General features: G+C 42.8%; 1 protein-coding gene across 1 annotated transcript in view; it reads right to left on the bottom strand.

Moving 5' to 3' along the window:
• PI4KA (phosphatidylinositol 4-kinase alpha) overlaps nt 1–18,259 on the bottom strand; it is a 171,429-nt gene that overhangs the window by 117,144 nt on the left and 36,026 nt on the right. Inside the window, 10 exon segments of the mRNA XM_040416365.1 lie at nt 1,520–1,649; nt 2,901–3,030; nt 3,118–3,218; nt 5,722–5,913; nt 7,086–7,182; nt 7,537–7,602; nt 8,525–8,673; nt 9,420–9,486; nt 9,730–9,989; nt 14,213–14,285. Coding sequence (XP_040272299.1) covers nt 1,520–1,649; nt 2,901–3,030; nt 3,118–3,218; nt 5,722–5,913; nt 7,086–7,182; nt 7,537–7,602; nt 8,525–8,673; nt 9,420–9,486; nt 9,730–9,989; nt 14,213–14,285 — 1,265 coding nt within the window.

The raw sequence follows: 18,259 nt of genomic DNA on the forward strand, positions 1-18,259 counted from the left end.
GTGCGGCCTCCCCTCTTCCCCCCCCCCCCCCTAATTAAAAACCCCCCCCCCCCCCATCATTGGTGGCAGCGGAGAGTTCCGATCGGAGTCCCAGTTTAATCGCTGGGGCTCCGATCGGTTACCATGGCAGCCAAGACGCAATTGCATTCTTGGCTGCCATGGTTACTTAGCAATAAATAGAAGCATTATACTTACCTGCGATGATTGTGACCGGCCGGGCGCTCCTCCTACTGGTAAGTGACAGGTCTTTGCTATAGGCAATGCGCCGCACAGACCTTTCACTTACCAGTAGGAGGAGCGCCCGGCCGGTCACAGACATCGCAGCTCGCAGTTAAGTAGAATGCTTCTATTTATTGCGAAGTAAGCATGGCAGCCAAGACATGGCTGCCATGGTAACCGATCGGAGCCCCCAGCGATTAAACTGGGACTCCGATCGGAACTCTCCGCTGCCACCAATGATGGGGGGGGGGGGGGGAGTGATTTTAATTAGGGGGGGGGGGGGAAGAGGGGAGGCCACACTGGTCACATTTAATACTGGGGAGGGAGGGGGGGCCGCACTGGCCACCAATGAATATAGAGGGAGGGGGGCCGCACTGGTCACATTTAATACTTGGGAGGGAGGGGGGGCCGCACTGGCCACCAATGAATATAAAGGGAAGGGGGCCGCACTGGTCACATTTAATACTGGGGAGGGAGGGGGGGCCGCACTGGCCACCAATGAATATAGAGAGAGGGGGGGGCCGCACTGGTCACATTTAATACAGGGGAGAGGGGGGGGGGCTGCACTGGCCACCAATGAATATAGAGGGAGGGGGGCCGCACTGGTCACATTTAATACTGGGGAGGGAGGGGGGGCCGCACTGGCCACCAATGAATATAGAGGGAGGGGGGCTGCACTGGTCACATTTAATACTGGGGAGGGAGGGGGGGCCGCACTGGCCACCAATGAATATAGAGAGAGGGGGGCCGCACTGGTCACATTTAATACAGGGGAGGGAGGGGGGGCCGCACTGGCCACCAATGAATATAGAGAGAGGGGGGCCGCACTGGTCACATTTAATACAGGGGAGGGAGGGGGTCTGCCCCCTCCTGCCTGGCAGCACCTGATCTCTTACAGGGGGCTATGATTCGCACAATAATTGTGCGGATCACAGCCCCCTGTAAGAGATTGGGTGCTGCCAGGCAGCAGTCATGTACACAGTTCTTTTAGTATATTCTAACTTGAAGCGTCCCCATCACCATGGAAACGCCTCTGTGTTAGAATATACTGTCGGATCTGAGTTTTCACGAAGTGAAAAATCAGATCTGTAAAAACCAGTTATGCAGACGGATCCGTTCTGAACGGATGCAAGCGTTTGCATTATAGGAGCGGATCCGTCTGTGCAGACACCAGACGGATCCGCTCCAAACGCAAGTGTGAAAGTAGCCTAAGAAGGCAATATGGACAAGCACAATACATTAGTAAGTAACTTGAATTAACTTTGCCTACATGATAAATGATAGCGACATGCAAGCATACCTGCAGATGTTTTCAATGGCAATGTCTCGCAGTTGCTCATACATGGAGGGCTGGCTCTTCTTACCATGTATGACATTCATTGTTGATTCGGAGTGCTCATTTGTGATGCTGATCTTAATGTCATTAACGCCTGTGAATAAAAAGGTGAAAAAATTGTCTGCCAAGGATAGATACAGAGCACTGGCATTTGGTACCAAAATATGGTCCAACTCACAAAACCACAGAAAATACTAACAATGGAAAAAGTGAGAGACGAAAAGGAAAAATAATAAAAGCAAATTTGAGATGTCTTTTTGTTAAAGGAGTATTCCCATTGCAATCATTCATGACAGAGATCACCATGTCCATTGTTTGCTCAGTGAGCAGTGCTACACTGTTTCAGTAGTTCCCATGGATAATATGAATGTGAGCTATGGAAAAATCGTAACAGTGCACTCGGCTGTTGCTATAACCCAGGCTGTTTCAGAATACAGGTATTCTTATCTAGCCATGGATAGCTGAGGTGTTAATATCCTAAATAATTGGGTGGAATGGGTTAGAAAAAAAAAAAAAAAAAAAAAAAAGGAACATGACTCAGCTACTGATGCCACGTCGTCGCCCTTCTGACGTTGCTCTGGTCTCTGCTGTTCTCCACTTCCTGCGCCCTGTCTTAACACACAGGAAATGGCTTTGTCTGCACAATCAGCCAATCAATGGCTGCGGTCGGTGGAAAAGTGGGCTATGTTAGGTAGGTGCATGCCAGATTTATCATCTGTGGCTTTCTAAAAAAGTTGCAAAATAAGTGCAATCTTAACTCTATTGGGGGTGGCAAACAAAAACTGGAGTAAGATCTCTATACAGAAGTGCAATGTTTAAAGATGGACCAAATTTATAAAACAATGTGCAACATTTGATACATTTGGTGCGAATTACAGCAACACAGTCTCAAAGATAAACTGACTTCCAAAAATTCCCCTCATGATAATTTCACCCTGTGATGGAATGGTAAAAAAGGCCCAGCTGATTGAGGCTTAGTCCATGTTCACATTTCATCTTGGGACTATGTAACTGTTAGACGTCGGGGTATTCCTCAATGTAAGCCTCTGATGGAAGGCTTAAAGTGGAACATATCAGGTATAGGCTCCTATTGCTACAGTGTTCTTCTGCATAGGAAATAGTCATAGAATACTAAAAGGACACTCTTTAGGCCTACACTGGTTGCATGGAGGGGCCTATGGACATGTTAGAGGAATGTGACGGGAGATCCTCCTAAAGTATACATCCAACAATGCTCAAAATGAGATGTAAACAGGGCCTTACTTTGTATAGATGTAACAGATTAAAGTAATAATTTTGTTATACTGATGAGGTGTTCCCACAACTGAATATTACCCCAGCCTACCTGATTGATATTGGCTGTGATATTTATAGAGCTTCACCAGCACTGGAGAAGGTATGACCAGGAAATCCCGAAGAGATGGAGTTACAGAATGAACCACAACAGGAAAGCGTTCACAGAGACGACCCAATCCCTTGTAGGAAGAAAAACACACAGTATAATATTAAGGAATAATCTGCATATCCCCATCCTTCTGCACAGCTAACTGCTAGAAGCTCACCTGTAAGCAGCAGATCAGGAGAGGCATGTGGGCAATGATAACCTTACTAGAGGTCTTCGACTGCAGCTTCTCAGACAGTTTAATGCATAGATTCTCTGCACCTGTAGTGAAAAATGAGGCTCTGAAATGGTACGTGATGATCCACAATGAGAAAACCGCTTTATTTAAAATTAGACTTAGATATAGGGGGGAAATCATCAACGCCAGCAAAGGAGACTCTGTGGGACCCTCTCTCACCATACAGATCTATTATAATTCATGCCAGAAACTGCGCATTTACAGCACAAATTTACACCAGCTCATAGCTAGCATAGATTTGATTTCCTGGCTCATGACTGCCAGAACATGAGGCTGCCTTACACTTTGCCACATCTTACTCCGTTGTGTGTCTTTTTGACCGGCAAATGAAAGGCCAGTTGTTATAAAATTCCCCATAATGTTGTGAAAAAAGTATTCGGCCTACTTCCAAATGTACCCTATTCAGTTTGAAAACAATAAAATGAACTGTGATTAACAATATGCAATACTATACAGGGTGGTCCACGGAAAAGTAGCCCGCCTCCAGTCATAGTATGACAAGATGAACAAGAAAAGTCTAATTACCCACAAGTTACAATAGATGCTGAAAGTGGTCCCAGTTCACGTCTCTGCATCTTTGGGCAGGTCGGATTATGCTGGCTGATACAGCTAGTGATGCTGCGGATGGTGTTTAAAGGGAGTCTGTCATCAGCATTTCACTTTTTTAACCCTTCCCATAGCTCCCTAACCTGCTTACATTTAATAAAAACGTTACCTCTAGCATCAATCCTGGACTTATAGAACCATCAAAAACGATCTTTATAACTTATGCAAATGAAGGCTCGCAAGTGCCCAGGGGCGGCGTTACACTCGTAGGTGCCCTGCTTGCTCAGCCTTTTCATTGCGTCCCCCCGCCCCTTCCTACCCTCCGCCCGCCCATCCTTTCCCTCTGACCGCCTTTCTACTAACTTGTTATTCCGCCGAGATCCCGCGCCTGCGCACTCAGTCCGTCAGCCGGCGCATGCGCACTGCGATGCCCATTCCTTTTATGGCATCACAGTAATTAATGTGCATGCGCCGGCTTCGCGCTGTTAGCCGGCGCATGCGCAATAGTTACTGTGATGCCATACAAGGAATGGGCATCGCAGTAGGCATGCGCCGGTCGACGGACTGAGTGCACAGGCGTGGGATCTCGGCGGAATAACAAGTTAGTAGAAAGGCGGTCAGAGGGAAAGGATGGGCGGGCGGGCGGAAGGTAGGAAGGGGCGGGGGGACGCAATGAAAAGGCTGCGCAAGCAGGGCACCTATGAGCGTAACGCCGCCCCTGGGCACTTGCGAGCACTAATTTGCATAAGTTATAAAGATCGTTTTTGATGGTTCTATAAGTCCAGGATTGATGCCAGAGGTAACGTTTTTATTAAATGTAAGCATGCTAGGGAGCTATGGGAAGGGTTAAAAAAGTGAAATGCTGATGACAGACTGATGACCTTTAAGAGGTTTTCCTTGAGTTCATCCAGAGGATATGGATTGTTAGCGGACACTTTCTGATTTACATTTCCCCACAGATAAAAATCACATGTGGACAAGTCTGGAGAACATGGCAGCCATAACCCCTTGCCCACAGTTCATGAACCCGCGCCAGTGAGTTCCCCGAGGTGCAGCATGGTGCCCCATCTTGTTGGAAAAAGCGGGACATTTTTTCTTCTGGTGTTCGTTGGTTATTCATAGACGTCTAGGTAAATTGCGGTATTCACAGTTGATTTGAAGAAAATTGGGCCCACTACTTGTGTTCTTGACAATGTGCACCAAACTGCAATTTTAGTGCTTATCTCTGTCAGACTCTTTCAGTTCCTGCGCACACGTTATTCGGTACGGTTTCAGGTTCAGAGATTTCAGCACTCGCTGACACATCGCTCGTGAGACACCAACTTGCTGAGATAGTCTTCCAGTTGATTGTTGGGGGCTACTTGATATCCGCTGCTGAACTTCAGCCGTCCTGATCGATGGAGGCCTCAGTTTCTTCATGTTTGGAGCAGAGCCAGGGTGATGCCATTTCTGAACCAGCCTCTGAATACAGCGTTTAGCTGGTGGGTTTGTTCCTGGGTACTTGCCGGTAAAGGTCTCGTGCTTCCTTGATCCATCTGCTTCGCACATAACCTTCCACAATCAATATTCGCTGTTCCAGGGAAAACACCATCTTTCTGACAAAATAGGACACTTTTATCAAACTGAATAATAACTCAGTCTTAATTGCCCATAGCAACCAATCAGAGCTCAGCTTTCAGTTCTTATAGGTTTAATATTAGGAACTTTGATTTGGAAATACTTGAGCGGGCTACTTTTCCGTAGGCCACCCTGTATAACGGTAAATATAACTGCTGAAGAATTACTGGATTTATTAAAATTATCCAGCACTAATATCTAAGAGAAGGGAACTGCCCCCTTGGTCTCAAAATGTTGTTGTGGAAATTGTGTCCAGTTCCTTTGATAAAGTTGTCGCATTATTGGTCAATAAACTAGCAAAAATGAACACATGGAACAGTATGATGATTGTTATAAATGTAGACTGTAATATATCTTTCTTACCTTGCTCATCTTTTACAGCCCATACCATGAGGTCCACACAAGCGGCATTAGCCTGACATCTCAACTTCAAAGGGCTTAGTTCACTGTGCAGTCTATCCACATCATGTAATAACTTCTGTAGTTCAGACTGGCTGCTGTTAAACTGCTCAAGTACAAAGTCATGGATTTCCTTCACAAAGGAGGTCTGGAGGTCTAAAAAAAAGTTAAATTATAAAAGTCTTACAGGGTCATTTAGTAAAACGCGGTCTTAATAACCTCTGCTGGATCCGCCAAAGTTATGTTGAGGCATCGGCCTCTACATAACTGAGGCGTCCGCCGCCACTCTAAATCTAGTCCCGCAGATTACGGCTCAAATAAACTTTGTGTAACAGTCTACAACAGATATACTGTACGCCAGTTCATCGCCATATCAGTTAGTAAATGACCCCCTTCGTTTCCAAAACTCAAAAATATAAAAGCTTATCTATAATTAGACAATTATCTGGTTTTAACAATGCCAGGTGGAATGTAAATCTTTTAACACCATTTCAATACACCTGGCATCAAGGGAGCTGCATCTGTGTATATGTATTTTGTATTTCTCTCACACATTAACAGCTTATATGAGAATATTTCATGTACAGTAATTTTTTTTAATACAAACAAATCTGAGAGGATGGTTCTCTGGATATTAATTTTATACTGGACTGGACATTAAGTCACTCCATGTATTCTACTTCTTATCCTGGCACTTTAAAGGGGTTGCGCACCACCAGCATACTGATGACCTATCCTCAGGAGAGGTCATCAATATCAGATCGGCAGGGCACCCCCTCAGATCAGCTGTTTAAAGAGGAGGCAACCTCTTCACAGTTGAACTGCACACCATCTAGATTGTAGTGGTGGTGCAGTGCCCCAGGATCTAAGCAAAGACTGGAAGAGGGCACCAGAGCACTCAGAATGGAGCAGTGGGAGCGTTTAAAGGGTCGCCTGGCCAAATAAGTAAAAGGCAGGCTCTCTTTACCGATCCCCCACTACTCCCATTCCAATGCTTCCAGGCTCCCCAGCAGCCTATACCAGAGAAAATGACCGGTCAGCTAGTTTCTGACACTGAGTGGTCAGGTCCTGCATGTCTAGAAAGAAAAGAAAGTAGAAACCAGGGTATGACCGCCAAGCATCGAACTATCGGCAAGAAGAGCATGATTTATTTTATTATTTTACAATATTGCAAGTCTTTTTTTTATTTTATCTAATTGGTCATAAAATCCCTTTAAGAAGTGAGTAAACTCTGTTTTTATACTATTACATGTGTTTTGTATTTTCTTGGTGGAACATTAGCGTCACCTTTACCAAGAACTATAAATCCCAAATACAATGACACTTACCTTTCATGTTATACAGTGTATCTCTGAGCATCTTAAACATTGCTACGTAGAGAGGATCACTAAATGTCTTGTAAAAAAGATCAGCGCTGGGATTAGCCTAAAATCAGTAAATAAAGTTAGCTTATATTATGCAATAAAAAAAGAAGTATTAAAAAATTATCTGAAATCTAAACATAACTAGAGCTGCCCAAACTAGCTTTATAAACTTTTCCTATCTTTCCACAATAAAAGCAAGAACCACAATGATCTCTGATATGCCAGGGGAATCACAATGGGAAAAAGGGGCTTTTCAAAATGCAGAATCCCTTTGAATCTTAAAATGTAAATTTAAAATGGTTTCCTGTTAACTTATTAAGATACCATTCTCACCAAAGTTCATGTATTTTATGAGTAGAATGTAGATGGAGGATCTATTTTAATGTACAGTAATCCACATACTTAGTGATATTACCTCTGTAACTTCAGTGATGAGAGAATCCAATGAGCTCAAAAATGGATCTGCAACAATCTGCTTCACCTGCAATGCAAAAGAAAAAAGTGAAAATGGCTTCATAGCCTTTTACAATGTTCTAGAGATGCTCTTGGAACCTTTGAATAAAATGTTTTGTTCTTCCCACAGCAGGTAATATGGTCTTAAAAGTCACTGTACTGTCACACAATTTCATTTCATTTAATAGAGAATGTTGTAACTAGTAAATTTCTAAAACACTTCATTAAAAAAATGTGCCTGCATCCACCTGAAAAAAGCTGTAAAGTCATGACCACTAGGGGGTCTCACGTCCACCTACGGTAATTTGCAGTCCATTGCCTGTTGTACTTTCACTTTGTGACGGTCATCTAATAAACCTCATCTCTAATTTACTGAGAGGTCATAAACACTTATTTAAGCCACATTCTAATCAGTAAGATAAGAACTGAGCTATAATGAGTGTTTATAATGTCAGAGAGCAGAGATAAGGAGCCAGTCAGATTAGCTGGCTGATGGAGCAGAGAGAACATTCAGATCCCTCTATTAGAGCATCTCAGAAAAGGGCTCCATATTTGTGATAAAGACCAATTTAAAAAATGATTTTAAGCTTAAAATGAGTACAGTGCAATAATAAAAAATTGTCCACAAAAAAGGTATACATAGCCTTTAAATAGTGCCATTAAAAAATGCATCTTGTCCTGCAAAAAATAAGCCCTCATATGGGTATGTGAACGGAAAAATAAAATGACCTGTTACATGTGCTCTTGTTAGCTAAAGGCATCTGTATTGGTTCCATATACATATGTGCCCACATTGCTGAGAAAAATTATGTTTTAATATATGCAAATGAGCCTCTAGGAGCAACAGGGGCGTTGCCGTTACACCTAGAGGCTCTGCTCTCTCTGCAACTGCCGCACCCTCCGCATATAACAAGACCAAGTTACATTTATCAGTCATGATGAGACTATACCATGCACAGTAGTTGACGCAGGTTTTCTTGAGGGATATCAAAGTCTTTATTGTTGACACCAGTAAATAGGGGGGAGACAGAGAAGCTGGAGCTGATGGTGGTAAGGCAATAATCTGGATCTACCGCACTTCCATCTGGTAAATAAGACCCTGTGAGAGGAAAAACACAGCAAAAAATATATAATGACGTTCATATCTGTAGGTTTTAAAATAATTACATGATCAAACTACCCAAGAAGAATTAATAAAGTCAGTATACAGTATAGAAAAGTCAAGGGTTTGACCTATTTAATTAACCCTTCCAGTCTCCTCAAAAATGAGAAATTTCCACTGCATGTGAAAACAACATTGCATAGTTTGTACCTAAATACGAAGTTGAGTAAATTGCCTTATCTGTTTTACTGATTATGAATGCTTTTCTTGCCATTTATAAAAACAGCTGCATCTAATATTCTACTAGTTGCCCCTGGTAACAGACAACAGTTTAGCTGCACTCTGTTGTCAGACATGTGACCTAACAGCTTAGCTTCAATGCAACACACTGCACTCTGACAAGAAAAGAGCAGACTTGTGAATTTACTTTTCTTATCATGTTATTAAAAATCAGTATGACAATCATGAACGTAAAAAAGCAGACTCCCCTGACCATGGTCCCTGCTGAACGTTGAGGTAAGATGTCACCACTAAGGCTTTTAAATGGCCACAGTGGTCATGGGACCCCGACCCTTCCTGGTCCGGCAGGGACCAAAAGTGTCAGGGAAAGGAGCAGAGGTGGGACCATGGGCAGGTGTGTCTGCATTTTTATGTTCAGTGGCACAGGTCTGGACAAAGGGGTTGTTGGCTCCAACGATGGACAACCCCTTTAATGTATTTTCAAAACAATTCTGATCCATTACCTTCAAAATACTGCATGGTGGATCCAGCAGGAGATCCAGGCAGGGGAACGACACGATCTGGGCTGACCTATGATGAATCAGAATGGCAACAGTTTGAGATTCGTGCTTAATACCAAATTACAATTTTTTTTTTACCTGTATCACTAACCATGTAAACAGGATTTCCTCTTTTACATTAATAAAGCCTAATTATACAAGGAAAATTACGAGATTCTATTCTGTACCATTTCACTGATCTGTGTGCATCTTGTCAGTGAACTGAAGCCTTTGTTTACTTTCAAATAGTAACAGTATGCAATTGAAGATTTACCTGTGAACTACTAGATACACTACTAGTCTTTCTCTTCAGCGAGTCCCCTTGACATACATTGAGCAGTGAATTTGGAAGAATAGATCGAAAATCATTGAAGGAGCGCCTACGAATTCCTTCCAGCTCTTCCGGAGCCTTCAGAGATTGGGGAGAGATCTTGGGAAACAACTTGGACAGTAGAGACTCTTCACTGTTGCTATATCTTCCGAAGGCCCGGGAAATACCAATTAAACATGGCACTGCATACTTGCACAGGTATTCTGCAGTCAAAGGGAGATTGATTAATTTATATCATGAAAGAGGAGAAGTCACAAAAACATTTGCAAACAATACTCATGCTGCTGTAGAAAACTACAGCATCCTATTTATGACTAGACCATTAGAGGGGCTCTTCAGGAAAATAAAAAAGGCTTGCCATGGGATGCAAAAGGGTGTGAAAAACAAATGATCTTTTATCTACTTCCTGCTCCTATTCAGACAGCGGCAGCAATGACTCAACTGGAGAGCATTCCTATCCAACATTAGCAGGACGTAGAGCGCTGTGGGGGCCGAATGGCCGTGGTAGGGGAGCCGTGGGGAGAGTACAAGATTTTCTATTTTTATTTTTCACACAATTAGTATCCCACTGCAATCCTTTTTGTTTGGCTTGAATACCGCTTTAATGTATGAAAGGTGGGGGTCACTCTGAAAAACACCCACAATCAGCAAAAATAGAAATGGTCTGCTGCCCGATACTACAACCCAACCACTGAACCCCTAATTTTATCTGCTCAGCAGCAGCACCTGACACAGTCCCACTCATATGGACATCACTGCGTCAGTAACTGCAGTGAAAGGGACGTGGCGCTCCAGGGAGTATCACTGGCCCATCAGAATTACAGAGGATACTCTGTGGACCCAGGCTCTGACATGATAACCAGCCAACAGGGTCTAATTCTTATTGGTTCATTCATAAATAATTTTATGGTTCAATAAGATTTTATTATTATTATTATTATTATTATTATCATCAATTACAATCATAAGAGAACATCCCAAATTGCAGTATACATACCGCATACAAAGATACATTGCGACATGCAATCATGAACAGCAGTACAGCATAAAGGACAAGGTATAAGCATGTATCTGTATCTGTATAACAAACAGTCAGCTGACAAAAAGTCAGCTTAATAAGGCCTCAAACAAATGATGTATAGGCCAATAATTCTAGACAAACTTGACATAAAAGGGGGGAAGACAGGGTGACACACAAGAGGAGGGGAGGGGGGGGGGGAGAAATCAAAGGTCATATCTAGAGAATAGCTAGGTACTATTAAGGAGGAGAATCAGGGAGAACCCCAACCAAACCGAAAACGACATAGATGATCTAAACCTGGACCATGGCTCCCAACTCCTAAATTCATAAATAATTTTAAACAACTTTGAAACTCAAATTAGATCTTAATGATGATCCGATATACAATAAAAAAGTGGAAGTGCACATTTTCTGTATAGAAAGTTGGTGGGTCCAAAGAACTGCAAGCCAACACAAGCTGCCATCCTGCCATGTTTTTCTCAATATCTGACATGACATCAGAATAAACCTTTCCTGTTTTTGTCAATTAGGATTACCATAATTATTATTATTTTTCCAAATGCCAGAATAATGAGAGATAGAATTTTTAAGGCATTTTTATTACTTTCTGCAAAGTCAAAAGTTAACATACATTTCATTAATATTTGGTACCATTGCCCTTAACCTGTATGACTTGGGTCAAACGTTTTGGATATCCTTCCACAAGCTTCTCACAATAGTTGGTCGGAATTTGGGCCCATTCCTCCTGACAAAACTGGTGGACCTGAGCCATGTTTGTTGGTCGCCTTGCTCGCACCTGCCTTTTCAGCTTAGTCCATTAATTTTCAATAGGATTGAGATCAGGGCTTTGTGATGGCCATTCCAAAACATTGAATTTGTTTTAAGCCACCTTGTAACCAGTTTGGCAGTATGCTTCGGGTCATTGTCCATTTGGAAGACCCATTCCGTCCAAGCTTTAAAGGGAACCTGTCATCAACTTTATGCTGCCCATAGTAACGGCAGTATAAAGTAGAGACAGGCGAGTTGATTTCAGCGGTCTCATTTAAAAGCTAAAAGTAAGTTGTTGCCGAGAACCAACATTACAATCATTTCAGACTGGGCCTGGAAAAGAGTCACGGCCTCCTGAGAAGAGTCATGGGTATTTCTGAATTTCTGCTCTCCCTGCCCACCTGCTGATTGTCTTCTACCTAGTTTTCTCCCTTTCTCTCTAGGAGAGAACTGCCAATCATCAGCAGATGGGTGAGAGTGCAGGCGATTATGAATAACCAGGACTCTTCTCAAGTAGATTTGACTCTTTTCGAGGCCTGGGCTGCAATGATTATGATGCTGGTTCTCAGCAACCACTTCCTCTTAGCTCACAAGTGACACCCGGCTGAATTCAGCATTTCTGTCACTAATTTATGCTGCACTCAGTGAAGACAGCATAAAGTTGATGACAGGTTCCCTTTAACTTCCTTGCTGATGTCATGAAATGTTGCTTCAGTATTTCCACACAATCTTCTTTCCTCATGATGCCATCTATTTTGTGAAGTGCACCAGTCCCTCCTGCAGCAAAACAACCCCACAACATGATGCTGCCACCCCCGTATTTCACAGTTGGGATGGTGTTCTTAGGCTTCCAAGCTTCTTTTTTCCTCCAAACGTAACTATGGTCATTACGGCCAAAAAGTTCAATTTTAGTTTCGTCAGACCACAGGACATGTCTCCAAAAATGTAGGTCTTTGTTCCTGTGTGCATTGGCAAACATTAATCTGGCTTTATTAAGTTTCTTTTGGAGTAATGGCTTTTTCCTGGCAGAGTGGCCTTTAAGCCCATGTCGATACAGTACTCGTTTCACTGTGGATATTGACACAATCTTACCAGCTTCCGCCATCATCTTCACAAGGTCTTTTGCTTTTGTTCTTGGGTTGATATGCACATGTCGGACCAAAGCACATTCATCTCAGGGACACAGAACCCATCTCCTACCTGAGCGGTATGATGGCTGGACATTACCATCTTGTTTGTACTTGAGTATAATTGTTTGTACAGATGAACGACCTTCAGGTATCCTGAAATTGCACCCAAGGATGAGCCAGACTTGTGCAAGTCCACCATTCTCTTTCTGCTATCTTGGCTCGTTTCTTTAGACTTTCCCATGATGCTACACAAAGAAGCAGTGTGTTTCAGGTGTGCATTTACATACATCCACAGGTGTGTCTCTAACTCAGATGTTTCCAACAAACCGAAGCAGAAGCTTCCAAACACATGACATCATCATATGGGCAGTCCAGAATTGTTTAAAGGCATAGTAATCTTAGCGTATGTAAACTTTTGACATTGCAGAAAGTAATAAAAATGCCTTAAAACATTCTCTCGCTTAATATTCTGGCATTTTGCAAATAATAATAATTATGGTTATCCCAAATAGACCAAAAACAGGAAAGGTTTATTCTGATTTCATGTCAGATATTGAGAAAAACATGCATATGTGTCTTTTTATATAGTGTATGTAAACTTCTGGTTTCAACTGTATACATGTCATGACCAATCACTAGGATAGGTGATCAATACCAGATTGATGGGGGTCCAGCTGCCTGCACCCCACCAGGGGCAGTTCATACAGGCAGCAATGCCCCCGAAACCGCACAGCTCCACACACAGTGTAGCGTCCAGGAAAAACAACAGGTAAAAAATAACGGCTCTCACCTGCCCCTTCTCTGCTGTGAGCACGGAAAAATACTGCATTTTGATGCGAGAAATTTGTAGTCCAATCAAAAAGCGAAGTCCAGCTTTAGTCTCGCAGAGGTTCAATGGTACTTTATTGGTGCGGTTAAAAATACATCCAGTACAAACCGTCTTCGGCTACGCGTTTCGGGCTACCATGTAAGCCCAAGGATGTATTTTTAACCGCACCAATAAAGTACCATTGAACCTCTGCGAGACGGAGCTGGACTTCGCTTTTTGTTTAGACTAGTGTCCAGGAAACGTATTGTAAGCGCTTTAGCTTTCAAGTATATGGAGTTGTGCTAGTTTTGGTTCACAGCAGCTACAAAAAAAATTGCTGATCAGCAGGGGCGCTGCAAGTCCGACCGCTACAGATTTAATATCGATCACCTACCCTACGGTCCAGAAATAACCCTTTAAAAGCAGACTTGGCCAAGTAATTTTTTTTGCCATGTAAAATATATTTTTAGGCCAGCATAAGAGAGAATGTGGACTAAAACATGACCAAGACAAATATCTACACATTTGTATTCATCTGGCACGTCATTCTAGTCTTACAGGCAGTGGTAAAAAAAAAATGGTAGATTTATTTCATATAGATATTTAAAACACCCAAGTCAGTAAAGTTATTTCAAAACCAAAGAGGGCCTATGTGCCAGCAAGTTCATTGGACTTGGAATGGTTATACAAACAGCCTACCTTTGTCCTGGATCTGTGGGGACTGACACATTCCCAGCAGACACTGCATCACATCTAGGATTGTCTCCAATATCTGAGGACACATGGCACAAGACGTACATAAACTACCGCCAGATAAGGAATGGATTAAAAAGCAAACAAGCAAATATCTATCAGTCATAATAAATGAAGCCAAGCTTACACCGAGGTATAACATATTCCACCTTTTGCATGAGGTTTTTGCAGCAACAGTCGGTACTACCATGACCGCAACACGGCAATTGACAGCAAGGTTTAGGCCACCACAATACCATCTCTATAGTTCCAATCATAGACTCGAAAAAGCTTTTATCTCAAGAACAGAGCCCCATCATATGTTGCTGGGAATGGAGAGGAGCCCCTGCAAGCCCAGTTCTCTCAATTCACTGCTCTGAGACTTTCAATAATAGCAGAGCTTAGCGTAATGAGCTATTTTCAAAACTACAAAAAAAAACTAAAAAAATAATAAAATCAATGAACAAAGCGAGCCGGGCATGTGAAACCTCCTCTAGATTTCCAGCAGTGCACGGCAAGGCCCCATTCCTGACAGAACTGGGTCTCAGAGGTGGAACCCTAACCAGACATTTATCCAAATGGGAAAACCTTTAGGCCTCGTTCACATCTCCATTTGGAGATCTGGCAGGCTGTTTCGGCACAGAGCAGCCTGCTGGGATCCTTTACTTCACCACCAGATCCTCAGCGACGACAATGGGGTCTGGAGGTGATCCCGTTGGATAATAACAGTTGCATGCAATGCTTTATGTCTGGGTGAAAGCTGGAATTTATACAGAAAATTAGGCTACTTTCACACTAGCGTTTTGGCTTTCCGTTTGTGAGATCCGTTCAGGGCTCTCACAAGCGGTCCAAAAGGGATCAGTTTTGCCCTAATGCATTCTGAATGGAAAAGGATCCGCTCAGAATGCAATCAGTTTGCCTCCGTTCAGCTCTGGAGGCGGACACCAAAACGCTGCCTGCAGCGTTTTGCTGTCCACCTGATGTAGCAGAGTCAAATGGACCTGTCCTGGCACACAATGTAAGTCAATGGGGACGGATCCGTTTTCTCTGACACAATCTGGCACAATAGAAAACGGATCCGTCCCCCATTGACTTTCAATGGTGATCAAGACGGATGGGTATAGAAGACATAATACAACCAGATCCGTTCATGATGGATGCATGTGGTTGTATTATTGCAACGGAAGCGTTTTTGCAGATCCAGGACGGATCGGCAAAAAACGCTAGTGTGAAAGTAGCCTTAGCCGGATCACTGCCGGACCCCACTGCAGTCAATGGAGATTTGGTGGTGAAGTAGAGGATCCAGCAGGCTGTTCTGTGCCGGAACAGCCTGCCAGATCTCCAAACAAAGACGTGAAAGAGGCCTCAAGTGTTTTTCTTCCCACAATCTGTTTTACAGTAAATAGGTTGTATTTACAGTGCGACAAAAAATGGCTAAAAATAATCAGATATAGTATTTTTACTGTACTTCTAAAAGCTGATTCAGCCTAATTAAAATTGTCCTGGAATCGAATCCTTTTATCCAAAATTAGACAGCGTGAGGAAGGGGGGTATTTTTTCTAACATTAAAATAAAAAGGACATAACGCCTATGTAAATGGCCTTCTGAACTTCTAACTTAAGCCACATTCATGTGGTCAGTATTTTGCAATGCTTTTTGGCTCTGGCTTACAAATACAGATGTAAAATACTGACCAAATACTGGCCACAGTCTCAGAAAGTGAAGATACGCTTAGAGGACTTCAACTTTGACATTTCTCAAATTGCGCTGACATCAACCACGGCTGGAATGGAAAATTGTATACAGTCTGTTTACCAGTGAGTCTAGTAATTCACACTCGCAGTCCATGCAGGTATATACCACCTTTACTCACGGGTAAACATACTATCTACAGTTTGCCATACCCGCAGTTCGTTAGTGCACATAGATAAGGTGAGAGAATAGTGGAGCTCCCAAGCAGGATGAACGGCAATTAACAAGATTCTTGGTCTAAACTGAGTTTGTTGCTGACTTCACTTATCATAACGTTTGCCTGGTAACCTGTACATGTGAAGAGCTGAGGCGATAGGAGTCAAACCTACTAATGTCCCTAGGACCAACTTACACCTTTTAATCCTGCACCTCCTTAATCCTAAAACTTAACCTTTAATGAATAATTATTCTAATATATTACTTAAAGGATGCTTTTAAAATTGCCAGTTCGTCTCTGCTTGCACTTGTAGGTATAACTATACTTCCTATTAGTGATCTCCTAGCTCAGAATAAACATTGTTGCCTTACTGGCTGCGCGCTGCCAGTATATTGCTGAAGGTACAATGTATCCTTTGTCTCGTACTGCTGCTTTGCTAGAGACTATACTGAATTAAAACATGAGAACATCGCTGCCCCCGACATGTTTCGCCGAGTACCGGCGTCTTCAGGGGTTAGGGCAGAGTGTGAGCGTGCTCCCACTCGGCTTAATTACCATCATCACTACTAGAGGGCTGTCCAATAAAGGTCTATTCATCAGTGAACTTCAAATATGATTGGTGTCAATTCCGGTCCTTCCCTCCGGTGTCGCCATTTTTCCAGCCTATTTTTTTTTCCTGGTTGGTTGCGATCAAAACCATGTCATCCGTACGCGCGACGCATGTTTAGTAGACTTAGATTTTTTTTTCCCCACAGTCAGTGCCATTGCGCTGGTCATAAGACTTAGTATTCGGCACTTCCATATCTAAGTCCTGCGTCTGCGCATGTGTCAGTACTTAGTTGCCTATGCAATCATTTGTTGCCAAAGCGCATGTCGCTGGACTTAGTCTCTTTATTTACTCTTTCAGCGCTTCCATGTCTATGTCATGCATCTGCGCATGCGTCAGTACTTAGTTACCTATGCGGTCGTTTGGTACCAGAGCGCATGTCACTGGACATACTCTTTTTTGCTATTTTTAGCACTCACTATGTATTGCGCATGCATAAGCACTTAGAGGATCACACTATCACTTCCATATCTTTACCGTAAACCTGCGCCTGCGTTAATACTTAGTTAGTGCCAGGGCGCATATCTCTGGACATAGTCCACTTGTCCCTATTTGATTTCTCTTACTCATTCACATATCCTATATACTGCACCTGCGCCTGCACATAGTGAATACGATTCTCAATCTTGCTATTCCACATGTCTCAAGTCATTATTCTCCAGGCACGAGTTAGTATGTCTCAGGCATGTATTATAGCTTAGTTATTGGTACTGCCAACAGTCCTATCATGTATATGTTAGAACTTCAGATCATTCACTGACAATATATAACCTACAGTTACACGTACATTAAAGCCTAATTATCAGTTCTACCATGCTTGCTATGGCATATGTCGGGAAATCAGGGTCTCCCTCATCAGGAAGCCATGAATCATCAGTTTTTTTATATAGAGTACTTTCTATTTATCGCTTTCAGAACAGTGGCTTTGAGACCGCACATATTTTTTATCGAATTGTCCTATGTTATTCAATCCTTTAGCTGGAACAGGTTCACTTATTGATTCCTTCTACGCCTTCATTTATTCTACTCTTTGCGTTATTTTTGCCGAGCAGTTACTCTTGTTTACAATTCGTGTTTTTATTATAATATTTCCTTCTTTTCGGTTTACTAAATAATTAATATTTTTATTTTCTCCTAGGAGGGTGTCCGGGCTACAGGAAGGACGAGTACGTGAAACCTTCATTCAGGCCTCTTGGGGATAAGGAGACTTTTGTATTACTTACCAGTAAAGTCTCTTTCTCGCTCTTCCTTGGGGGACACAGGAAACCATGGGTATAGCTCTGCTCCCTAGGAGGCGTGACACTAAGCGAAAGCTGTAAGCCCCTCCTCCATCAGCTATACCCTTCAGCCTGGAGAAGAGACTGCCAGTTGCGTGTCCAAGTAGTGAAAGATAACCACCAACCGGAAAAAGAACTGTCGAGCCCCAACGGGGGCAACCAAGCCGGAACCACAACTGTAACCCAATGAAGGGCGGGTGCTGTGTCCCCCAAGGAAGAGC

Source organism: Bufo bufo, chromosome 2, assembly GCF_905171765.1.
Source record: "Bufo bufo chromosome 2, aBufBuf1.1, whole genome shotgun sequence".
NCBI classification, from domain to species: Eukaryota; Metazoa; Chordata; class Amphibia; order Anura; family Bufonidae; genus Bufo; species Bufo bufo.